We start from the raw sequence: 24117 nt of genomic DNA, 5'->3' as shown, positions 1-24117 counted from the left end.
CGTCTCGTAGCCTGAGGCCTCATCCTACGCGCGGCTCGGGGGACGACTAGGTCGGGAAAATTTCTTTATAACCTATTTTTCAAAACCTAATCACCCCATAACCCTTTCCAGACGTCATTGGACGAAAAATATGAGTTCTTGGGTCACTTTGGGAGCTTGTGGGTGATTAGGAAGATTAGGAGTCATCAACATCATTGTATGATCGTTAATTGTAAGTGTTTCATCGATAATAACTCGTTTACGTGCTTGTCTAGTGTTCGTGTTGAAAAACCCTAATAAGATATGAATATTTCTATAATATGGAGTTTTTATGATGGTTGTAATGATGTTGGTTCGCTTATTGGTTTGGTAGAACATTGGGTTTGTCGTATACATGATTATTGATCGATCTTTGTTGAAATCAAAATGCTGACAGCTTTGTACTTGCTTATTGTTCCGACTGTAACTTGATGATAAACGATGCTTTTTAATATATTATTGATTCTAGGATATAGTTCGTCGAGTCTAGTTTCCAGATAGTTATGAATTGTAATTTTTGGATATACAGAAGATGGTTTTTATGATTTTACAAGATTGCATGTCTAATCTGATTTGGAAAGATGTTTTCTGGTCTAACTTCCCGACATCATTACTTGATATTGACAAATCCAAATAGGTTGGTTCCATTTCTGAAACTTAGTATTATGAATTTAGGAGACAACCCAATTGGCCTTGCATAATTTGGATAAATGAGTTGAGAGAACCATGAAAATACTTTTTGTTGCGTAATCTGCTGAACTGTTTGTACCTATCTGCAATGATTGAATTATTGTGAGCTTTTCATATATGATAAAAATATAATAAAAATTCTTTGAGAAACCTAATCCATATATTCTACTGTGATAAATTTTTTAGAATTTATCTTTGAGTTTTGCATAGTGAATAAAATCAGTTTGTACATGCTAGAATCTGCCCCGTTAACTTAATGATCATAAGTTAGGTTGTATGATGAATATTTGGTTGCTTTGACATGAAATGATGTATGGATACATGTTAGGACTTTTATTATAGTTGACATTACTTAATATCACCAACGATTTGTCGGGTCAAGTTGTGTGTGTGTGTGTGTGTCCATACATGAGTCTTAGAGTCTTGTGTTGTTAAACACATTCTCATAACATAAACACTTGTAATAGGTAGCAGTTAACGAGTCAAGTGCATACCTTGGTTTGGGAAAAGTCCATTACACGCATTACCAGGTGAGTTCATGCTTTTTCCTAGTTTTTTTCTGGATTGAAAACAACAAAACTATTTTCGTATACTTGTTTTCTGGATTGAAAACAACAAAGCATTTTCCTTGTTTTCTGGATTGAAAACAACAAAGCTATTTTTGTATACTTGTTTTCTGGATTGAAAACAACAAAGCTATTTTTGTATACTTGTTTTCTGGATTGAAAACAACAAAGCTATTTTTGTATACTTGTTTTCTAGATTGAAAACAACAAATCTATTTTCATATGCTTGTTTTCTGGATTGAAAACAACAAAGCATTTTCGCATACTTGTTTTCTGGATTGAAAACAACAAAACTATTTTCGTATACTCGTTTTCTGGATTGAAAACAACAAAACATTTGCCTATACTTGTTTTACGGATTGAAAACACGGACATACTTACATACTGGTTTTCTGTAGGAAAACGCAACGACTTACTTTGGATTTATGTAGTTTCTTATATATCACAAGTGTATACTATATGTCCTCATATCACTTAAAGTCCTTACATACCTTAAACCGTTAGGATGAGATCGCGGAGAAATTTAAGTAGTACTACTGGGTTTGACAAACCCCACCTGCTATAACTCGACTGGAGGTCGGACGGGTGTAAATTGTCCTAACATAAATCGCCAGCGTTTTGTGATAGACCTGATAAGAAGGCATACAGACAGTCAGCTTCGGTTCAAACGTCTAGTAGCTTGTAAATGGGTTAGCTACCCTGGTATATTTGAAAAGTGCTAAATCTACTTGTACTACTTATGCTATGTATACTATCTATACTATATATATTACTTTTTACTACAACTTATGAACTCGCCAGCCTCGTGTTGACCCTTGAGTATTTATACTTGCCCAGGTTGCTAGCTGTGCTAAGGAGCGGGTTACATTGCATATGTCAGGAGTCACACTTGTCGCATGAAATTTTATTTTACATTCTTTATATATGATGGGTTGTGCGTGTTCAAACATATGGTTTATTGTTTATCTTAAAACACTTAGTTTAACGCTTCCGCAACACTTTAAATTGTCAGTTTGGATTTTGTTTTACCAAGTTTGAATAAGACTTAAATAAATGTTTTGAATACTTTAATTAGTTGTTTGGTATAACGAATGAGCTAGACCCTGGTATGTCACACGCCTCGCGGTAAAACTCCGTTAGTCAAAATTTGGGGGTGTGACAACGTGCGCGGATCAACTACTTGTTATAGAGTTTGGCAGGTCATAAAAGCAGGCTGGCGGACTAACACCCGCTATCACGAGTCACATATGCGCACCGGCGGACCCAACCCGGTTCCCGCGGGTCACGAAGTACTCCAATAAGATCACACCCGCCGACTACTTACAACCTCAGGCAGATTAAAACTAGCCACCACGGGCCGCATGCGTGATAAGGGCTGCAGGCGCGCTCGGCAAGTCAAACTCCGCCGCCCCAAGCCGCATGCATGCACCAGCGAGTTAGACTCTGTCCGCAGGCCGCATGCACGTTACACTTAACTCCACTAGCACGACATACCTAACCTAGTTGTCGCGAGCCAATCATGGGCTCCGACGCAACAAGCTCGGCCATGGCAGATCACCTATGCGAGCCGAACGGACACCAAGGCATTTCAACTCCGATCACCATGGATCCCGTATGCTTCAACGGATCAACACCAGATAACGCGGGTATTGGAATTATTTCCAAGTTTCCCTAAGCCCCTCAACTTTTATGGCATATCTGTTATAGCAAAAAAAAAAAGTTTCGCGTCAGAGGCGCGGAACACTCATGTAAGAGGCGTGGAATACTTGCGGCCAAGTCCCGGAACGCTAACAACAGCACATGTTAGGTTAAAAGTTCCTCAAGTAAGTGAATTAATTCATGAGTTTTCACAACAACCTCAAACTTTTCGCCTATATTGATTTTGGTATGTATAACAAACAAAATAAAACAAAACAAAACAAAACAAAAAGTTTGGGTATATAATATTTGCATTAAATGGCACAAAAAGTTAAGTGCTTATATTAATGCCAAACATATGGCTACGCGCCGAATATTAGGTTGGGCACACCTCATAATTCGCCTAAGCATGGATGACATCCGAATATATAGGTTGAGAATCCTAATAAACCCGCACGGCTGCGCGCCGAATATTAGGTTGGGCACACCTCATAATTCACCTAAGGATGGAAGACATCCGAATATATAGGTTGGGAATCCTAATAAACCCGCACGGCTACGCGCCGAATATTAGGTTGGACACACCTCATAATTCGCCTAAGGATGGAAGACATCCGAATATATAGGTTGGATTCCTAATAAACCCGCACGGCTAAGTACCGAATATTAGGTTGGGCACACCTCATAATTCGCCTAAGGATGGAAAACTATGGGAATCTCACCAGCTATGTGCATAGCTGACTTTATTTTATACATATGCTACAGGTGTAGAGATACGAGGATGAAGGTTAGAAGACACATAGCATGCTTATAGGATATTCAAAGAACAACTTATCATTTTGTTTATGTATTTGTTTACAACTTGTATTATTTGATAAACTTGTGCTAAATGAAATTATAAATGAAATAATGTTATTATGGTCACCTAATAGTGTCACGTGTGTTTGAGCAATCTGTACGTCACACTCAAGCGTTTCCGCTTTATTATGGTCACCTAATACCTTTTTTTAGCCGGGGTGTTACACACTAGACCTAGGTTATTTATTCAAATGGATAAAATGTTTAGTTTTATTTATATTTCCTTGTATTTCTTGTTTACAAACTTGTGTATATGATGTTTAAACCAAATAAAGATAATATTATCACTTAATAGTGTCACATATATTTGGAACAATCTGTACATCACACTCGTGAGTTTCCGCTTTAGCCGGGGTGCACATCTCAGGTCCGAATCTGGGCAAAATTTGTAAAATAAAGTTGTTCCTTACATATTACTTTAGTTGATTGGAGATTTTTATAATTTTTGAAAAATTATTAATATTTTTAAAAATTTATACAATCGGTGACATAAATCTATCCAAAACTGATTTCTTTTTTCTTGTTTCTTTTCCAACTTCTACTTGTGTTATTTTAATGCATATATGTTTCTTTCACCTTTATTCATCCAACACATTCTAAATAAGCCTTAATTACTTAGATTTAGGGATTCCTCGTTATCACTCACCCAAGTTTAATCAAAAACCCAGTCTTTTCATTCACCAATCAAGGTAAATAGTCACACTTCCCATTTTCTATTTTACATTTTGGATACATTATGCGTGCACAACCTTATTATTTATTTATTATACAAGTAAACTCAAACACAATTCCACTATTTGCATATTGTGATATTGCTTGATTAGTTGCTAAATATTATATGACTATGTGTTTAAAGTTTTTATGGTTGGTTCACATTTCATCCTCATCCTCATAGTATAGCATAATCATACGCCGTCCGTGTAAACATGTCCGAATCTAGTAGCATGTTGGAAAAACACTTTTATTTATGTTTTTCTAGTTGATGTAATACACATTATCGCAAAGAATTGTCATTTTTATCATTATATATATCTCAAAACTTGTGATTACTTGCTCAATATTATTGTTGACAATATATATATATATATATATATATATATATATATATAGGGTAAGGATCTTAAGAGAACCATTGGCAAATTGAGAACTTTGAGAACCACTTTTGACCACTAAAAAAACTCTCTAAAAAATATTAAAAAAATTATAAAACAAACAAAACCGAAAATTTTAAAAAAGTAAAAAAACCAAAATTCTTATATTCATTCCCGTTTCATTTAAAAAAAAACCGAATTTTTTTCTTTTTAATTCGTATTATACTTATACACATATGTATACTTTCGTTTAATCTCTAGTTAAGTAATATACACAAATGTATATTATCATTTACCTTAAATTATACATATGTGAATAGGAAAAAACATGTGTGTACATATTATACATATATGTATAATAAAAAAACCGATTTTTTTCTTTTTAATTCGTATTATACCTATACACATATGTAAACTTTCATTTAATCTCTATTTATGTAATGCACACATATGTACATTATCATTTACCTTAAATTATATATATGTGTATAGGAAAAAAAACAAGTGTGTACATATATGTACATATTATACATATATGTATATGTATAATTTAGCTAAACCGAGAATTTTTTTTTATGTTTTTTTTAGAAATCGGGATGATAAATAAGAACTTTGGTTTTTTTACTCTTTTTATTTTTGTGTTTTTTTATGATTTTTTTTATTTTTGGGTTTTTTTGTAGTCCAAAATGGTTCTCATAGTTCTCAATTTCCAAAAAGTTCTCACATGATCCTGATCATATATATATATATATATATATATATATATATATATATATATATATATATTTACGCATATCACAGGTAGCTACATAGGATGATTGAAAACAAGACATTAGTTAGCCTTAGGTTTAATAAAATAATTAACAATTTATATGTATTAGTTAACATAATAGTTTTGGGATGATTTTTGATTCGTGAAACTCTTTTGTACGATGATTGTAATAAATAAATTAGATATTGACACTTTATATTTATTTTAGTTTCTTTGAGCTATGATACAGATATTGTCGCGCCCCGACATGTTTCGCCGCTAGGTTGGGGTGTGACAGCTTGTAGTTTTCACTACCGAAATCATAACTAGTCAAAACCAGACAAAAACAAATCGGTTTTGACTTTTATTGACCAACCTGAACGGTTTAGGGTTAAAAGTAGGGTTGTTCACGGGTCGAGCCCGAGTCGAGCCAGGTTGTGTTGGAGCTTGAAATTAAACGAGCTAGCTACGCAAGGCTCGAGCTCGACTTTGAAGTTAAACGAGTCTAAGACTAAGCCATGACCCCGAATCAAGCTTGGAAGGAGTTTGGCTTGGTTACAACAATGTGCCAAGTCAGCATAGTTTGTTTCAAATCAAGTATTTTAGCTACATTTGTTCGAGTTTTTATCGAACAAACCAGAGTAATTAAAACCGGTTTGTGCACCAGTGAGGGGAGATGACTAGGCCGGTGTCTTCTGGTATATTTTTAATTATTTATAAATATATAGCTTTTTAAAAAGAATATGTAAAACCCAGAGAATCCGTGCGTGGGATCCAATCCAATCAAATCAGAAGTCAGCCCACCATTACCCAATTCCTAGGGTTCTTCTTCCTGTTCTCATCTGGTAATTAATATCAATCACTTCATTACTCCAATATTCTCGGAACTCATAATATCATGCATCTTATCTTTTGATTGATCAAGCAGACGCAGATGACGACTAGTCAGTCAGGAGGCTCTTCACGTAGAAGTATGGTTCTGCCTAATTCTTCCAGGAAGAAACATTCCGATAACGGACCCGCTGATCCAATTCGACGATCCATTTCAATTTCATCCACCCCGCGTCCTGTGTACGTTTTTATATATAACCCTAACTGATTCCAGTTATTGTTCGTTTAGTTATCATTTATGCTTATGTACCAATTTTGACCGGTAATCATGAACAACACCTTTGCTTCCTACCGTTGACTATTTTGCATTATTAAGTTTGATTATTGTTTCTCTACAGTTTTTTGAGCTAGAGTAGTAATAATAATAATAATAATAATAATAATTATTATTATTATTATTATTATTATTATTACTATTACTATCATTATGGGTAAAGTTAACGTACAAATGAAATTAACGTGCTAATTTTGAGAATCAAGTAGAGTAATTATATATACAAGTAGAGTAATTATGTAATTACTCTATGATGTAATTGCATAATTCCTCTACTTGATTCTCACAATTAGCACGTTAATTTTATTTGTATTTGATCCAAACCCCTATTATTATTGTTGTTGTTATTATTATTATTCTACTTTGTTTCCTTGACCATTTTTTATTTTTTTATCATTAACTTTGATTAGTGTACCCGTATTGCTTACATTTGGAAGGAGCAAGTACAAATAGTTCTTAACGAGTTAACGTGAGAACTGAAAAACATACAAATAACTAGAGTGTTATTGTTTCACTACAGTTTTTTGAGTTAGAGTAATTATTATTATTATTATTCTACTTTATTTGCTTGACCATTTTTTATTATTTATCATTAACTTTGATTAGTGTACCCTTATTGCTTACATGTGGCAGGATCAAGTATAAACAGTTCTTAACGAGTTTAACATGAGAACTAAAAAGCGTACAAATAACTAGAGAAATTATTTCTCTATAATTTTTGGAGCTAAAGTAATTATTATTATTCTACTTCATTACCTTGACCATTTTTTTTTTCACTTTTTTTTATCATTAATTTTGAATATTTTTCCGTAATTGCTTACATCATTCACAAAACCTAGTTCACTCAAACAAGGGGTGTAAACGAGCAGAGCCGAGGCTCTTTTAGAGCTCTTTTTTGTGAAGCTCGAGCTGGCTTGTGAGTTGTTCTTTCAAGCTCGGGTTCGGCTCGTTTGTTATTTACTAATTAATTTATATACCTTTTTTTAGTAATCTTATGTATTTTGAGAAAAAAACGTTAAACGAGCCTAAGCTTAGCTCGAGCTTGTGTAGTACCTCCAAGCCAAAACGCGGCTTGTTTCAACCTCTTTTTTCTAAAGCTTGAGCTCGGCTCATGAGCCGTATTTTCAAGCGCGGGCTTGGCTCATTTGTTTTTTATTTATTAATTTATATACGTTTTTAATTAATTTTATGTATTTTGAGAAAAACCTAGAGTCTTAGCTTGGCTCAAGCCCGTGTAGTAGGTTAAATGAGCCAGGTTGAGTTTGGCTGTGTAGTGTAAAATTAGTACATAGAAGTCCAAAAGAGGTAAAACTAAAAATACACAAGGCTCGTTAAGGCTTGACGAGCCTAAACGAGTTTCCCATACAAGGCTCAAGCTTGGGTTGATAACTGAAAGAGCTTTATTTGAGGTTCGAGCACAACTAACGCTGCTTGTTTCAAGGTTTTTATTGATCCTAGCTTGTGAGCGGCTCGGCTCGTTGGCACCCATTACTCAAACACTTGTTGTGATCCGAATTGTAACACTCCAATTATTCAAAAAATTGTAATCAGTTGGTTCCTTGATCTTTCTGTTACAAATTTTCTATATGATTTTCAAAAAATTACAACACAATTGATCTATTTTATTGTAATCAGTTGGTTCCTTACACATATTTTGTTTGAGTCTCTAACAAACACAAGTAAGACCTTTCTATCATATATTTGTGTACCTATTTTAGGGTTTATTATTACTCTAATAAAGCGAATGCTTATTTGTTTGTTTTTTAATTTTTAATAATTAAACAGGGCGTTAACGGGAGAACGAACCGTGAAACGACTCCGTCTCTCAAAAGCCTTAACCGCACCTGATTCCACAACTATTATCGAAGTGTGTCGTCGCATGGCTGCTCGCAAAGCTGATGCTCTTTTGCTTACTGACTCAAATGCATTACTTTGTGGCATATTAACTGACAGGGTTGTTATATTTTTAATGTTTTTGGGCTGATAATGCTAATTCTGATTATATCATATAATCACTAATACACTAACTATCTTTTTGGAAAAAATTGAAGGATATTGTAACGAGAGTCGTTGCGCGTGAGCTTGATCTTGAGACCACTCCTGTCTCAGCTGTTATGACACGGAATCCTGTTTTTGTAATTTCAGATACTCTTGCAGTCGAGGCCTTACAAAAAATGGTTCAAGGTTTGTATCAAATTATCAGTTACTGTAACAAAGTTTTTTCCTTTTTTGTTTTTTGAGTTTTGGAAATATAAAATTTGGTTTGCAGGAAAATTCAGACACTTGCCCGTTGTAGAAAACGGAGGGGTTGTTGCTATTCTTGATATCGCAAAATGTTTATATGATGCAATTGCACGTATGGAACGAGCTGCTGAAAAGGGGAAAGCCATTGCAGCTGCTGTTGAAGGTGTCGAGAAGCACTGGGGATCTTCAGCTTCTGGTTCGTTGACATTTTATATTTTCTCTCTTTGTAATGTCTCATTTCTATCTTATTTACTTGTCATAAAAAAGGTTCCAACACATTTATTGAAACACTGCGAGAGCGATTGTTCAAGCCTTCATTATCGACCATAATATCAGGAAATCCAAAGTAGGTAATATCTTTACTTATATATAACATGGTTTACTAGCTCGTTTAAATTGGTTATTCCATAAATTATTAATCTTTCAGGCTTGTGACCATTTCACCATCAGACACGGTGCTAATGGCAACAAAAGCGATGCTAGAATCTCACACGAGCTCTGCCATCATAACAGTTGATAACAAACCACACGGGATTTTAACGTTGGTAGCTTAATTATATATGATCTTTGAATCTTTGTTTACAGCTATCATAAAAATGTGTTTTTTATGTATAATAATAGGTCAAAGGATATCTTGATGAGAGTTATAGCAGTTGGTCTTTCTCCTGAGTCAACTGAAGTGGAAAAGGTGAACTACATTTTATCTTTTTTTTATTATTATAATTGTTTATACTGTTTTTTGAGTATTTTACGATGATGCATCATTTATTATTTAGGTGATGACTCCTGATCCTGAATGTGCTCCGGTTGATACACCAATCGTTGAGGCCTTGCATATTATGAATAAAGGAAAGTTTTTACATCTTCCTGTTATTGATAAAGGTAAATGTTACATCTTAATCAATTTTTTCTTATTTAGTTTTCATATGGCTAGTTTCATTCTTAAGTCCTATTTTGTACAATTCATATGTAAAAGTGGCTTGTTTTTTTGGTCAGATGGAGTTGTTCTTGCTATTACTGATGTACTTCAGATCACTCATGCAGCTGTGGCCTCAGTAAGTTAAATTTTCTCTGGGTGGGTTCATATTAAATTATGTCGGGTCGGGCCGCACTCACTTTTTGCAAAACCGTGCTAGAAAAACACGTGTTGAAATAGTATTCTAAATCTGAAAATTACTTATTTAGGATGTTGTATGCATTAATAGACGTCACATGCCCTTGAAGCTGTCACACTTTTCGTCCTTTCCACTAACTGGTGTTAAAAATTCTGTTAACTTTTACAAACTGACTATAGCCCCTTAAAAATACATGCCAAAATGTGTGATTTTCACAATTTCTCTTCTTTTCTGTTTTTTTTTAAATTTATTTCTTTACTTTATTTCTTTTCTTCTTTTTTCTCTCTATTTTTTATCACTTACTTTATAAAATTCTATTAATTAATCAACTTATTTGTTTTATAAAATATAACTTTTTCATAATATATTTATTTTTGTTTGTTTAAGTTATTTACTTTTCTCTTTATTATTATTATTATTATATTTCAAACAAATTAATTAATCATTTTAAGGGTTTACACGAGCCGAGCCGAGCCAAGCATGACTTCGCCTAAGTTCGATCTCAGCTCATTTAACTTAAGAGAGATCGACCTCGGCTCGCAAGTAGCTAAATGATTAGTTAGGGATGTAAATGAGCAGAGTCGATCATGTGCTCCTCGAGATCACAAGTGTTTAGTAGTTTAGAGCATATATGATTATGTTATTTACTTTTTAATGCTTGGTTTAGGTTGGAAGTACTGCAGGAATTGATAACGAGGCTGCAAGTTCAATGATGCAAAACTTTTGGGATTCTGCAATGGCAGCACCACCTGCAGATGATGATAGTGAAACCAGAAGGTAACTAGATTACTCTGATTTCGACTTATTGTTGATCAACCTAAACATAACCGGTGATATTGCAGCGAGAGTTCTTTCAGATTAACTTCTGAAGGCGGGGCAGATATTGGAAGAGCCTTTTTTCCTTCACCTACACTACCAAATACATTTGCTTTCAAGATTCAAGATCGAAAGGGTCGAATGCATAGATTCATGTGTGGTATGTTTTGTTTTGTTTTTCAATTACAGTCTTGATAAAATTTACCTTGTAATAATTGATTGATTGTTTTAATATTGTTGCGATTAGAAACTCATAGTTTGACCGAACTTATAACTGCAATACTTCAAAGAGTAGGTGGTGAGATTGACCGCAACAACCTCCCACAGATTCTGGTATTTCTCATCTAATAGTGAAAATTCATGATTGTTGACTTTTTGGGTTGACATTGGCTGTATGTTTTGTAGTATGAAGATGAAGATAAGGATATGGTGATACTTGAAACAGATAGTGATCTTGTTGCAGCTGTGGAACATGCAAAATCAGCTGGTTGGAAGGTGTGTGTGCTGGGTTGGGGTGGGCCGGACCATCTACACTTTTTGTCAAACGGGCTGAGTTGAATCGATCCACTTACTCTTTTAGTCAAACGGGCTCACTTGGGCTGACCCGCTTACACTTTTTGTCCAACAGGATGGGTTGGGCTGACCCAATACAATTTTTGCCAAACTGGCTGAGTTGGGCCGACCCACTTGCCCTTTTTGTCAAACTGGCTGGGTTGGGGCCGGCTCAACTACATATTTTGTCAAATGAGCTGACAGTTTTTTGTTGAACGGGCTGGGCCCAACCATCTACACTTTTTTTCAAATGGGCTGGGTCGGGCCTACCTGCCTACACTTTTTTATCCAGCGAGAGCTGGGTTGGGTCAGCAAACTATCAGTTTTTGTCAAACGGGCTGAATCGGGTCCACTTACCTACACTTTTTGTCAAATGGGCTGGGTTGGGTTGGGTCGACCCATCTACACTAGTACACTTATTGTCAAATGGTCTGGGTTGGGCCGATGCACCTACACTTTTTTGTTTATCTTTTTGTATTTTGCAAATTAAATGTATTAAATATGCTTACCAAAACTATATTCTTAGAAAATATAAGAATGTTTTCAAGTAAAATGATGTTTAACACTTCAACTTGTATAAAAGTATAATATATAACATATTAATGAATATCAACAGGGATTAAAGTTGCAACTAGATTACTCTGGGATGCCTAGAACTCGAAAAGGTTCATCTCGTGGCAACGGTGGTGCTTTGGAGCATGCTCATGCAGACGCATGGGTTTCCGCGTACAGTTCGGTTGCAGCCGGAGCTGCATTAGTGGCTGGTTTAGGAGTACTAGCCTTCTTAAGAAGAGGTGCCAATTGATACTGAAAAACCTTAAAAAGGGGTGACACGTGTCCCAGTGAGAATTTGAGGTAAATTAATATTGATAATGTCGAAAAATTTATATGAACAAACAAGAATGTTGTTTGTGACTTTGTGTTGGTCTCAACTTGAGATGCACTTGTGTTGATGATTGCATTCATTTTGGGTTTTAATTATTATTGTAATATTTTTTACACACATGTAACAATTAATAATATATTCTCTAGATAGATAATTATATATCAATGCATGAATTTTGTTACATTGAAGACCACACGTCCGTTGGACTTTAGATGTGATGTGGGCCCTTGATGAGGTGTCGATGTGTCGGTGAAGATCTACTGGACCTAATTTTTGTGTAAATGCCACCATGTGACCTTGTTTCTCTATTAATTTTAGTTCAAATTTAGTAGTCTATGTATACATATACATATACAGTCATTGGTTAAGATCTTAAGGATGTAAATTAAAGGTAAAAAGTATAAATAATATTTATACATGATGTATTAAAATATGAAAATAACATTTTTGGATTAATAGCACGTTGGTGATAGTCGAGGCTTAGGATTTTCATAATCTCAGGTCTGAAACTTGACTCAATGAGGTTTCCTCACAGCAGTGAGTTTTATCATTGATGGTGTTTCTAAGTAAGTCCTATAGTCAAAATCAGTATAGATAGTTGACGTCCTAAATCTCAGATAATATTTTTTATTTATGTTCATTAGGTATTCTTGAATACAACATATTTTATACCATATATAACAATTAAAGCAAAAATAAATATTTATTATTTTGGGTAACTTAAGTTGTTGAGATGGAGTGTTGCCAAATTCGGTCACATTGAATCGAAAATATTACTTGATTTATACCTACCATACTTTGGACACACCAATAGGACTTTGTCTATCCATCACCCATTCCCAAAAAGTAAGTAAATATTCTAAGTATTTGCCAAGTTTTATATAAATTTACTTAAATACATGTTTCTGATGGCTTGATTTTTATAAAAATTTATTAAAGATTTTGAAGTCATTATTTCTAAGAAGACTGTTTCTTAAAACTTTTAATTATGTATAACCGGTTATTTATTTAATATTAAAAACACAAACGCATAATACGGAAAAACATAAATGTCTGGTTTTGTGGCCAATGGTTATTTATGTGAGTGCAAAAAGTCAAAATTACTTATCATGTATAGGTTTTGTGTGCATACGGCAGCATAGGTGTCTGCAAATGCCGTGTTAAAGTGAGGGTTACACAAATCATTTGTTTATTTATCAAGATTTCATTTCATGCTCACATGCACACATACATCCATTTTCATCAATTTGCACGTGTGATCATCTTTGGCCCCATTACATGTCTTTTATTGCTTTAAAAAAGTTTAAAATATATAAAGTTTAAAATATATAAAGACCGTAATTTTGTCAAAAGCACACAATTTTTTTTGTTTAAAGCATTAAACATTGTCTTATACCTTTTTAACAATTTTTTTTCCAAGCTTACTTATAACAGGATTTCAGCCGTTCTCAACTCTTTGACGTTTTAGGTCCGAATAGAAAACCTCTCGTTGGCAGAACTTTTGAAAACCCTAATAACCGGGTAACACCGTCCCAGAAAAAGCAACCGGGCTACCGTTAAGCTAACGTATTAACAAATTATAAGAAGAATCATTATTTAAATCTCTCTCCCTCCATCAAAAACCAAAGTTTTCAATCACTATTTCCACTTCATTAGCTTTCATCAAGAAACACAAAAAAGCTTCAATCTTTACCAAAACCCACCATGAAAACACCCCAAACAACTCAACTTTCATCCATTTTCTTCATCTTTCTCACACTTTCTTGCTTTCTTGACCCGACCCATTTCGCATTGGGTCAAAATATGCAGCAGCAACCCATCAAAAGCATTGTAGTGTTGGTTCTTGAAAACAGATCTTTTGATCACATGATTGGTTGGATGAAGAAAACAATCAACCCATCAATCAATGGTGTCACGGGTCAAGAATGCAACCCGGTTTCAACCAACTTGACCCGGGCCAAAAACCAAGAAACCCAAGAATCCATTTGCTTCACTGATGATGCCAAGTATGTGGATCCGGATCCGGGTCATTCATTTGAAGATGTTGAAAAACAGGTATTTGGGTCCAATGGGTCCAACCCATTAATACCATCAATGAATGGTTTTGTTGAACAAGCTTTAACTTTATCACCAAGTCTTTCTAAAACTGTGATGAAAGGTTTTAGCCCTGAAAATGTGCCAGTTTTTGCTAAATTAGTTCAAGAGTTTGCGGTTTTCGACCGGTGGTTTTCGTCGATCCCTGGCCCGACCCAACCGAACCGGTTATTTGTGTATTCGGCCACTTCTCATGGATCAACAAGTCATGTGAAAAAGCAGCTACCAAAAGGGTACCCTCAAAAAACAATATTTGATTCACTTCATGAGAATGGTAAAGATTGGGGTGTGTATTTTCAAAACATACCAACAACTTTGTTTTATAGAAACATGAGAAAACTTAAATATGTGTTCAAGTTTCATCAATATAGTACATTTAAGCAGCATGCTAAAGATGGTAAGTTGCCAAGCTTGAGTGTTATTGAGCCAAGGTACCTTGATATTAAAGGCTTTCCTGCAAATGATGATCATCCATCACATGATGTGGCAAATGGCCAAAAGTTGGTTAAAGAAGTATATGAGACATTGAGGGCAAGTCCTCAATGGAATGAGAGTCTTTTGGTGATTACTTATGATGAACATGGGGGGTTCTTTGATCATGTCAAGACTCCTTATGTTAATGTTCCTAGCCCGGATGGGAACACGGGTCCTGCGCCTTCGTTTTTTAAGTTTGATCGGTTGGGTGTTCGGGTCCCCACTATTATGGTCTCTCCTTGGATCAAGAAAGGCACAGGTAAAATTCAAGATTTCTTGATTCATGTATCAAGATTCAAGCTTGATTTCTTGAATCATTGTATAAAGAATCAAGATTTCTTGATTCTTGTATAAAGATTCAAGATTTATTGATTTTCGTATGAATAATTTTCATTACGCATGTTCAAATTCATAATTTGTTTTGCAATAATATAACGTGCGTATGAAGGAAATGATTAGAAAAATTTTTACGAGAAGGTAATTGTTATTTATTTGTTATTTTCCTTTCATATTTTGTTTAATACCACATTTATTTGCCACTTTTTCTTTAAATTACAAGGATACCTTTGAAGATCAAATATATAAACTTCTAATTGTTTATACCCCATTGATTGTTTTACGGTCCCAAAAACAATCAACGGGGTATAAACAGCAAGAAGTTTGTATATTCGCTTTTCAAAGACATCCCTGCAGTTAAAAAGAATAACAAATAAATGTAGTATTAAAACAAAATATGAAAGGAATATAACAAATAAACAACAATTACATTCTCGCAAAAAATTTTCTCATCCTTTTCTTCATACATACGTTATATTATTGCAAAATAAATTATGAATTTAAACATCTGTAATGTAAAAATGTTTAATAAAATTGAATCTTCTGATGTTTTGGTGTGCCACTTATGCAGTGATAAGTAGCCCAAAAGGACCAACACCAAGTTCAGAATATGAGCATTCTTCAATCCCTGCCACCATTAAAAAGATGTTCAGTTTGTCCTCAAACTTTTTAACTCATAGAGATGCATGGGCCGGATCCTTTGAACATATTGTTAGCCAACTAAGCGCTCCACGAACCGACTGCCCAGGTAAATTTCATTAATATAAGTATTTAACACACACCTAATTGAATGTTTGTATGCTATATCAATACATCATGATTATACACATATGTTATGTGAAGAGTTATTTATGAGCTTAGTATTGGTTGCAGAAGTCTTGCCCGAGGCTGCACCGTTGAGAAGAACCGAGCCGGATGAAACAAAGGGCTTGTCTAAATTTCAAAGTGAAGTGGTTCAACTAGCCGCGGTTCTTAACGGTGACCATTTCTTGAGCAGTTTTCCGGATGAAATGGGGAAGAAAATGAATGTGAAAGAAGCTCACACGTATGTGAAAGGTGCGGTGTCACGGTTCATAACGGCTAGCAAAGAAGCTATCAATTTGGGTGCGGATGAATCGGCCATCGTTGATATGAGATCGTCTCTCACAACCCGAACTGTGGTTCATAATTAACGCGTTAAGGATATAGAACATATTTGTGTGCTATTGTTTTTTTTTTAACTGGTTGTAAGCTAAAAGGTTGGAACCAGATTAATATGAAGCAAAGCAAAATGGTTTGTATGTAAACTTTTGCACCATTTGGCCACAAATATTGTATTGTTACATATTTACATGAACGTAGACTTGAATGAATATTATAAGCTATAAAAAAGCAAAGTTTTGCTACAAGTATTAGATGTCATTAAAAAGTAGCGTTTACATCAAAATAAGGCAAGCGAACAAGCTGCGTGCTAGCCAATAAAAAGAATGTTACGTCGACAGCAGGGTTCGAACCTGCGCGGGCGTAGCCCAACAGATTTCAAGTCTGTCTCCTTAACCACTCGGACATATCGACTGATTTCGTTCTAGATTTAAATGTTATATATATAGTACTAACATAATGTGATTTGTTAAAAAGGTTTAACATACGGATATTGGTTTGCTACACATATGTAATTAATCGACAACAAAATAATAACATTTATAGTGATGTGATATTTAACCTTAGTTTCGCATAAGGTTTATGGTGTTGTCGGCGAATACACCAACATCTAACTGACCTGTCTATATAGATTAACCGGTCAAAATGTATGATTATATGTTATGAAATTAGTAAACATGGGGTTTATAAAACATATTATTATGTATCAATAATAAGTCAAAAAAGAAACTTTTTGAAACTTATAACAAGCCATAAACAATCACTTGAATCCACCCCCAGTGTACACTCCATAATTCCTTTGTGCACTCAAAACACTCTAGATATACAATATGATAAAACATAGCGTACGTCCTCATGAAAGTAGAAGTCTTCCGGGAATAGTGTTTTCCGCTCACCCTTTATCATCCGTTGGTCTTAATTTGGTGAATTGTGTTTTCCGGGATTTTTAGAGATAAAGTCGTCGTCGTCCTCCTCACATTTGAGTGTATAGGAAGCATGCAACCTTCTAGCATTCGACAAATATCCCAAATTGTGTAACCATATTATTTGATAAAAGACACATATAATACCTTAATAAATGAATCATGATGGTAAGTTACGAAAGGCGTTTTACGTTGCTTTGACGTTAATTAGCCATTTCTTTTATTTGATCGATACATGGAACAAAAGTTAGCAACAGAAGTCTAAACAAATATGGGCTAAGATATATGAAAATGTAGCTGATATCATATGTGACTTTTGTTCAATATTACGATTACGATGATTCCTCTAAAAAGGGTGGTTTTTTATGTTACATGAGTGAAAGACTGAAAGATGACGAACGACCGCATAGTTACTAGTCATATATAACACGCATTATGTATGCATTGAGCATTAATGACATAAAGTGTGTCATGTATCTTTGAACTTGGTACGGTTTTTTTATGCTGCACGAGTGAAATGATAGCAGAGGATAAAAGATGAAATAAGTATCTTTGAAAGACAAGAGGAAAGAAGAAATTTCTAATTATTTACGTTCTCTCAAAATTCAAAAACTAATTATGATTGTTTATTTGTGCGTGACCCGTCTGGTTTAAAACAGGTGGCCTTTTATCAGACCATAAATCATACTGTCTGATGTGACTTAAACAACCTAGTGAAAAAATATATAAAAAAAATTAACTAGGAAACAAAATCATAGAGTTTTATGTTGTTTAAATCAGACCATGAGCATCTATAGTAAAACAAAAATTGAAAGAAATGTGATTTGTGAGTGATAAATAATTTCCTAAATTATGGTTCTAATCCTTTAAATAAGATTAAAAAAATGGGACTTTATAAATAAAACATCGTCAACAGCAGGATTCGAACCTGCACAGGCAGAGCCCAAGAGATTTCGAGTCTGTCTCCTTAACCACTCGGACATATCGACATGATTGTCCTGCTCTTAAAAGAGATTTATAAGACTTAGTCTAGAGAATGCTAAACTGTCTCATGTTGGTGGATTTTTATGGCCAAATTACCTATGAATTAGTATTGTTCACGTATCAAATCAACCGGTTTGAGTTTTGGCTTACTTGTAACAAATCAAATTAAAGTTGGATTAAATTGTTTGAATCGGTTAAAGGTCTTCGAAAGTACATACTTTTAATGCCTACGACCTTTTAAACCGGTCCGCGCTACAAGGTTAGATGATGACTACGTATTCTACTCACGTTTAACGTGTTAGTTACATATTAAAACATTAGACAATAACGTTTACGGGTTTAAATGCTTATATTTATTTTTGAAAACGCTTACAACTTACACAACATGCGTTGCTAGGAAGAAAGAGAATTGCAGGATAAGATAATATATTATGAAGGTTCTGCAACTTGGATTATAAAAAGGAGTTGCTATTGATTTGAGGCAATTAAACGAACTGAATGAACGCGGACATATAATCGAACAATTGTTTTTGTTCATGTTCGTTCGTTAAGAAAATAGGTGAAGAGGTAGGTCCCAGTAGAGCCCATTTGGTCCCGCAAGACTCACCTTAAACAGGGACGTCTGCGCAAAAACCAACTGGATCCGCAGGACCAACCATGCTCAGAGACGTGACGTCCTTACGCGCAGTACGCAAGCTGTTCCCGCAGGAAATGCCTCCCATGGTGAAGGACTCCGCCTGTTCCCGCAGCCTCGGATACAAGCCATGAGGGAAGGCCACCCGCGCAGCATGGCTACACGCACTAGGTACTTAGCTCTCGATCATTCAGTGTCACCTGAAGGAATGAGCAAAGCCGGGAGCAATCCCGCACAGAGGCGGGAGGGGGAATACTCCCGCCCAAATAAGCCAGTCTGTATACTGAAGGACCTTTTACTGTACCTGACGAGGTATGGGCGAAAGATCTGATCAGAGATACGACAGCTCACTGATACAGCATGGCGAGCAGCATGCTCCTGTACTGTATCACTATTAGCCGTTGCCTACTCACCAACTACTGTCATACCACGTGCGTAGCCGGCAGTTGGTGGAAAGGGAACAGTATACAGCAGGCCTGGTCACTATCAGCCGCTGCCTACCCACCAACTACCAGCAGGGCACGTGCGTAGGCTACTGTTGATGAACAGGAACACTGTTGCAGCCGGCCATACCTCCTTGGAAACCTACCTTCGGCTATAAATACCCCAAATGGTATGATCATCGACACATTACATTATCATATTATCATCATAATATACCTGATATCTGCTCTAGCAATCTCTTAATATACTTTTATATTTAAAGAGCAATCTAGTCTGATTCTCACGCCGGAGGGTGGTCACAAGGAGGAACCCCCCCCCCTTCTCAGTGACGAGCTCACGGTGTCTGTTTTGCAGGTTATCAGAAGAACCATCTTCCAAGGGTCTAACCCCTCGTGGGAAACAGCTATCCAACCCCCAGGTTACCAGTAATCTGCCCGGGGTCCGGTTAGTGTTTCTTCATTGGCGCCATCCGTGCATAAAGCTAGAACTTTATTTTTCTCCAGTTTTTTCAAACTTCTACAAAGATGGTTAGAGAAATTCCGGTAACCACAACCCCAGCTACTGGGATGAACACCGGCAACACAGTTTTTACGAACACTACCCCGGCTACCGAAGCCGGGGCAAGTGAAGTAAATTTTACGAACACTACCCCACTTACCAAAGCTGGGGCAAGTGCAGTAAATGATCACCTATTGGGATCCACCGATATCCAGTTTGAGAAACGAAGACTCCCCCGCCAGACTCTCGATGAAGTTAAGGCATGGGCGGAGGCACGACAAAAGGAATTCCAGGCTGAGTTGGACGAACGCTTGCGTTCCGTGCAACAGGCCGACGAATTCGAATACTGGGAGGATGACTCGGAGGAATCCGACTCCGACGCGAACCCTCGCCATAGGGCAAAAGGGAAGCGTAAGGAAACGGAATCCCAACCGAAAAGGCATTTTGGACAAGCCTTCAAACCAAAAAGCACAGGTGGAAGTCCACGGGACTTCTCTAAAACGTTCAGACCAAACGTTGCAAATGCAGGAACGTCCAAATTTGCAAGGGACATTGCTGAAGCAATCGCCCCAAAGAGTGCCAAACAAATGCCTAACATAGGCACATATGACGGTATATCTGATCCAGACGATCATTTGAACAGGTTCATAGCGGGGGCAACCGTCAGTAATTGGACGGAACCCACGTGGTGTTACATGTTCCAAATGACGCTGGTGGGGGCTGCTAGAGCATGGTTCGATCGTCTACCGGTCAACCACATCTACGACTGGGCAGACTTCCAACAGAAGTTTAGCCAACACTTCAGCCAGCAACGAAAGTATACCGAGGAGCAATGGACAATCCTCAAATGCATACGAGAGGAAGATGAATCTCTGCCAAACTTCATCACTCGCTTCAACTCAAAGAAGCTAAGTTTGGGCAATATCAGCGAAGATCTCGTTCGCGCTGCCTTCATCCAGGGCGCACATGACCCAGAGCTCATCCGCACCCTAACGGGTAAAGATGGCATGCCATCCACATGGGATGGCATCATGACAGCAGCAAAACGCTATGCGGAAACAGAGAAGCAACTGGGTAGAGATCTCCCACAGAGCACAAACCTCTACACCCAGAGGACGAGAGAAGACAACGTCCTCACCGCCCGACTAAATAAAAAACGAAAGCTAGGCATTTGGCAGTCAAGGGTAAACTTTGACACCTCATCCGGCTTGCAACATCGGTTGGACGGAAGGGATAATGTACAGTCGCACCGGAACTCCAGATGGACGCCACTCACCAAAAGCGTCACTGAGATATTCGCCACTGAAGAGCTCCTATGGCCAAAGCCTCCAATAATCCGACATCGTCACGATGCTGATCGGAGCAAATACTGTGACTTTCACAAGACAAAGGGCCACAACACTGAAGAATGCATAGATGTAAAAGATATGGTCGAAGCATTTGTCAGAGATGGGACGCTCGCGCACCTCGTGGCGTAATAAAGGCTGAGCAGGCGAGTGCGTATAGAACCACAGCTGGGAAAAACACGAATCAATTCCAGCTTCAAAATCGAGACTACATGCTGCGTAAAGAACGAGATCCCGAACCAGGTGCGTATCGGCTCGATGGCACTCCCATCCCAACATGGAAGGGAGCTCATTTACACAGTGCATGTAAATCAATTCCAATTTGTAAAGAAAAGGCCAAGAGCCACTTCTAATGGAAATGATTCTCTTTAAGAACACCGAAGCTGATGATTTTACATTTATACTTTTCTGAACTAGTATGCCGGTTTTCACCGCATAATTATGTCGTCATTGCATGGGAAGGCGGTCCTACCCGCACGAACCCAGCAACGTGACAAACCTTTACGTAGGTCAGTTGGAGGGGAAAAAGTTCAGCACCCAAAAATGAAAGTGTCGGTCTATCCGCATGAATCATTAAGAAAACTGAATAATAACCTATCAACAACCGCGCATCGAACGGTTAAACTATCCAACACTGGTGACGGCATTCACATTACGTGAAGTCGTTGCGTGGGAAGGCGGTCTTACCCGCACGAACCCAATAACGTGGCAAACCTTCACGCAGAGTCAGTTGAAGGAGAATTCAATTATCCCATTAAATGAAAGTGCCGGTCTATCCGCATGAATCATGAAAGGAAAATGAACACTAACCTATCGACAACCGCGCGTCGAACGGTTCAAAACAAAATTCTTAAAAAGGATAAGAAAAACCTACACGCAGGTCAGATAAGGGTAAAGTTTTGCCATCCTACTAAGTGCAAGTGACGGTTCTACCCGCACAATCACGAAAGAGGAAGCAAAACTTCACACCTATTATCAACCACGTTCAAAGGTTAACTTATCCTCAAAAGGTAAGAAAAACCTACACGCAGGTCAGATAAGGGTAAAGTTTTGCCATCCTACTAAGTGCAAGTGACGGTTCTACCCGCACAATCACGAAAGAGGAAGCAAGACTTCCTGTTATCAACCACGTTCAAAGGTCAACTTATCTTAATGCCTTAGAAATTTCGAAAAGGAAAACCTACACGCAGGTCAGATATAAGTTAAAGTTTAGCCATCCTACCAAGTGCAAGTGACGGTTCCACCCGCACAATCACGAAGGAGGAAGCGAAACTTTAACCCACTATCAACCACGTTCAAAGGTTCTTATTCTAAACACTTGGAAAATTGCTAATTTAAACTAAGTATGCAAGTCATAATTTTATAAAGCAAGGAACCCAAAGAAGGAAATAACAATCTTATACGCAAAAAGATTAATATTTCAAGAATATATTACAAGAATGGCCGGGAAACTACCCGCCTAAAAGAAAAAAAAAAAAAAAAAAAAAAAAAAAACTACAAGTCTTAGCAATGGGAAGGGATCTTCAGGATCAAGCTTCAGGGACGCTTCCACTTGGACCCGCTCCGTCAGAAGAACGGGGTGGTTCGAGGAACGCTTTGAGGACAGCTAACCCATCATCAGCAGCAGCTACTTCGTCCACCTTCTCCACCACTGGATGCGGGAAGGCGGCGTATTGGTTCAATGCTTGGTCATAAATGGCTTCGGTATCCACATTGAACAAAGGGAAGTTGGAAGGCGGGACGCCTTTCTCAACAAACCCTAGACCAAGCAAGAAGCCGGCCTTTTCCCCATCCTCATGAGAAGCGTTGAGGGCTGCGGTCATAGCATCATCGTAAGAGGTCTCTGAAAAGACCCGACGCACAACCTACAAAGAAAACACAAGTATTAGAACCTTTTCTTACAAAAGAAAAGCGTGAAGATAAAACTAAACATACCTGAGGCAACGCTTCTCGAAGAAGCCATTGGAGGGCAGCTTGAGCTTCGTTATGGGCGCGTTCGGCTTCGCTCTTGTTAAGGTTGGCAAGTAAAACTTCCTTTGCGGCAGCCTCTTCGACGCCCTTAAGCTTCCGCTGGGTCTGGTCAAGCACCCCCCTCTGGTCCAGGATTTCCTGGAGTTTCTTGGCATCTTCCATTGCCAAGGCATCATGAGCGCGTTGGAGAGCCTCTAATTTGCCTTTCAGCTCCTCATTCTCCACACGCAAAGGCTCAGCAACGGCTTCAGCCTTGGCAGCCCTCTCGGTTGCGTTTCGCGCAGTCTCCCTGGCCAGCCGAAGCTGTTCATTCACAGCTTGGGCAGCCTTGGAGCGGGCCTCGAGTCGCGCCTGAACTTCAACCTCGAGGGCCTTGAAGGCCTTCTCCTTGTCGGCGACAGCTGCCGCCAGCTGTTGGTTCTCCTCCCGAAGAGCACGCGCCTCAGATATGTCCTTGGCGCGAGCTGCTTTCAACTTGTCGTTTTCACGACAAAGCAGCTCGACGCGCGGCTGCATCCGGGCCTGGAGAACCCGAAGCTCATTAGTTAGCCTACCCTCCTGGTAGCTAACCATGGCTTCCCCCAACGCACCCGGAGGAGCAGCGTGGCGAGCCCAGTCCACGCACTCCACAGGTGTGCGAAGGGTTGTTCCTCGGCGTATGTTCCATCGAGGAACATACACTTCATTGGAATCCGACACTGCAAAAGAAACAAAAGCAGTAAGGAAAAGATGATAAAAAACATAAGAGAAAAAGAAAGGAACCCTACGCACCTGTAGGGTCAATGACAGGCCGATAGCCGCCAAACCCATCACCTGAACCTAAAGGAAATCCATCCAACAGGTCAGGCAGACGGGAAGGTGGCAAAAATCGACGGGAAGCCCT

The 24117-nt window shown here is 37.5% G+C and overlaps 2 protein-coding genes and 2 non-coding genes across 4 annotated transcripts; 2 read left to right on the top strand and 2 right to left on the bottom strand.

Moving 5' to 3' along the window:
* Nucleotides 1-6546: 6546 nt before the first annotated feature.
* Nucleotides 6547-12402, top strand: LOC143552096 (CBS domain-containing protein CBSCBSPB5-like). Its single transcript, XM_077042394.1, has 14 exons — nucleotides 6547-6683; nucleotides 8563-8731; nucleotides 8829-8961; nucleotides 9047-9217; nucleotides 9289-9367; nucleotides 9449-9562; nucleotides 9643-9709; nucleotides 9798-9903; nucleotides 10018-10076; nucleotides 10804-10913; nucleotides 10979-11112; nucleotides 11200-11285; nucleotides 11358-11447; nucleotides 12121-12402. The coding sequence occupies exons 1-14, from the start codon at nucleotides 6547-6549 to the stop codon at nucleotides 12307-12309; spliced, it is 1644 nt and encodes a 547-aa protein (XP_076898509.1). The 3' UTR covers nucleotides 12310-12402.
* Nucleotides 12403-14002: 1600 nt separating this feature from the next.
* LOC143552107 (non-specific phospholipase C6-like) lies at nucleotides 14003-16605 on the top strand. The gene is made up of 3 exons (XM_077042401.1): nucleotides 14003-15217; nucleotides 15866-16042; nucleotides 16168-16605. Exons 1-3 carry the CDS (start codon nucleotides 14095-14097, stop codon nucleotides 16464-16466), a joined length of 1599 nt encoding a protein of 532 aa, XP_076898516.1. The 5' UTR covers nucleotides 14003-14094; the 3' UTR covers nucleotides 16467-16605.
* Nucleotides 16606-16766: 161 nt separating this feature from the next.
* On the bottom strand, nucleotides 16767-16848 carry TRNAS-UGA (transfer RNA serine (anticodon UGA)). The gene has a single exon. It is a non-coding gene; the product is annotated as a tRNA-Ser (tRNA).
* Nucleotides 16849-18264: 1416 nt separating this feature from the next.
* TRNAS-CGA (transfer RNA serine (anticodon CGA)) lies at nucleotides 18265-18346 on the bottom strand. The gene has a single exon. It is a non-coding gene; the product is annotated as a tRNA-Ser (tRNA).
* Between the last annotated feature and the right edge of the window lie 5771 nt (nucleotides 18347-24117).

The sequence above is a fragment of the Bidens hawaiensis genome, unplaced genomic scaffold, assembly GCF_021521415.1.
Source record: "Bidens hawaiensis isolate Kalapana, Puna unplaced genomic scaffold, B.hawaiensis_p1.1 tig00001016_1, whole genome shotgun sequence".
Classification (NCBI taxonomy): domain Eukaryota; kingdom Viridiplantae; phylum Streptophyta; class Magnoliopsida; order Asterales; family Asteraceae; genus Bidens; species Bidens hawaiensis.
Note: the sequence above shows the minus strand (reverse complement) of the source record. Positions and strands in the feature narration are given on the sequence as shown.

Bases quoted from the DNA above. Each gene is read 5' to 3' on its own strand.
- LOC143552096 (XM_077042394.1), top strand. From the start codon at position 6,547: ATGACGACTAGTCAGTCAGGAGGCTCTTCACGTAGAAGTATGGTTCTG. The intron at 9,563-9,642 runs GTTGGTAGCTTA...GTATAATAATAG, and splicing joins AAACCACACGGGATTTTAAC to GTCAAAGGATATCTTGATGA. The intron at 11,286-11,357 runs GTATTTCTCATC...TATGTTTTGTAG, and splicing joins ACAACCTCCCACAGATTCTG to TATGAAGATGAAGATAAGGA.
- LOC143552107 (XM_077042401.1), top strand. From the start codon at position 14,095: ATGAAAACACCCCAAACAACTCAACTTTCATCCATTTTCTTCATCTTT. The intron at 15,218-15,865 runs GTAAAATTCAAG...CCACTTATGCAG, and splicing joins TTGGATCAAGAAAGGCACAG to TGATAAGTAGCCCAAAAGGA. The intron at 16,043-16,167 runs GTAAATTTCATT...TATTGGTTGCAG, and splicing joins TCCACGAACCGACTGCCCAG to AAGTCTTGCCCGAGGCTGCA.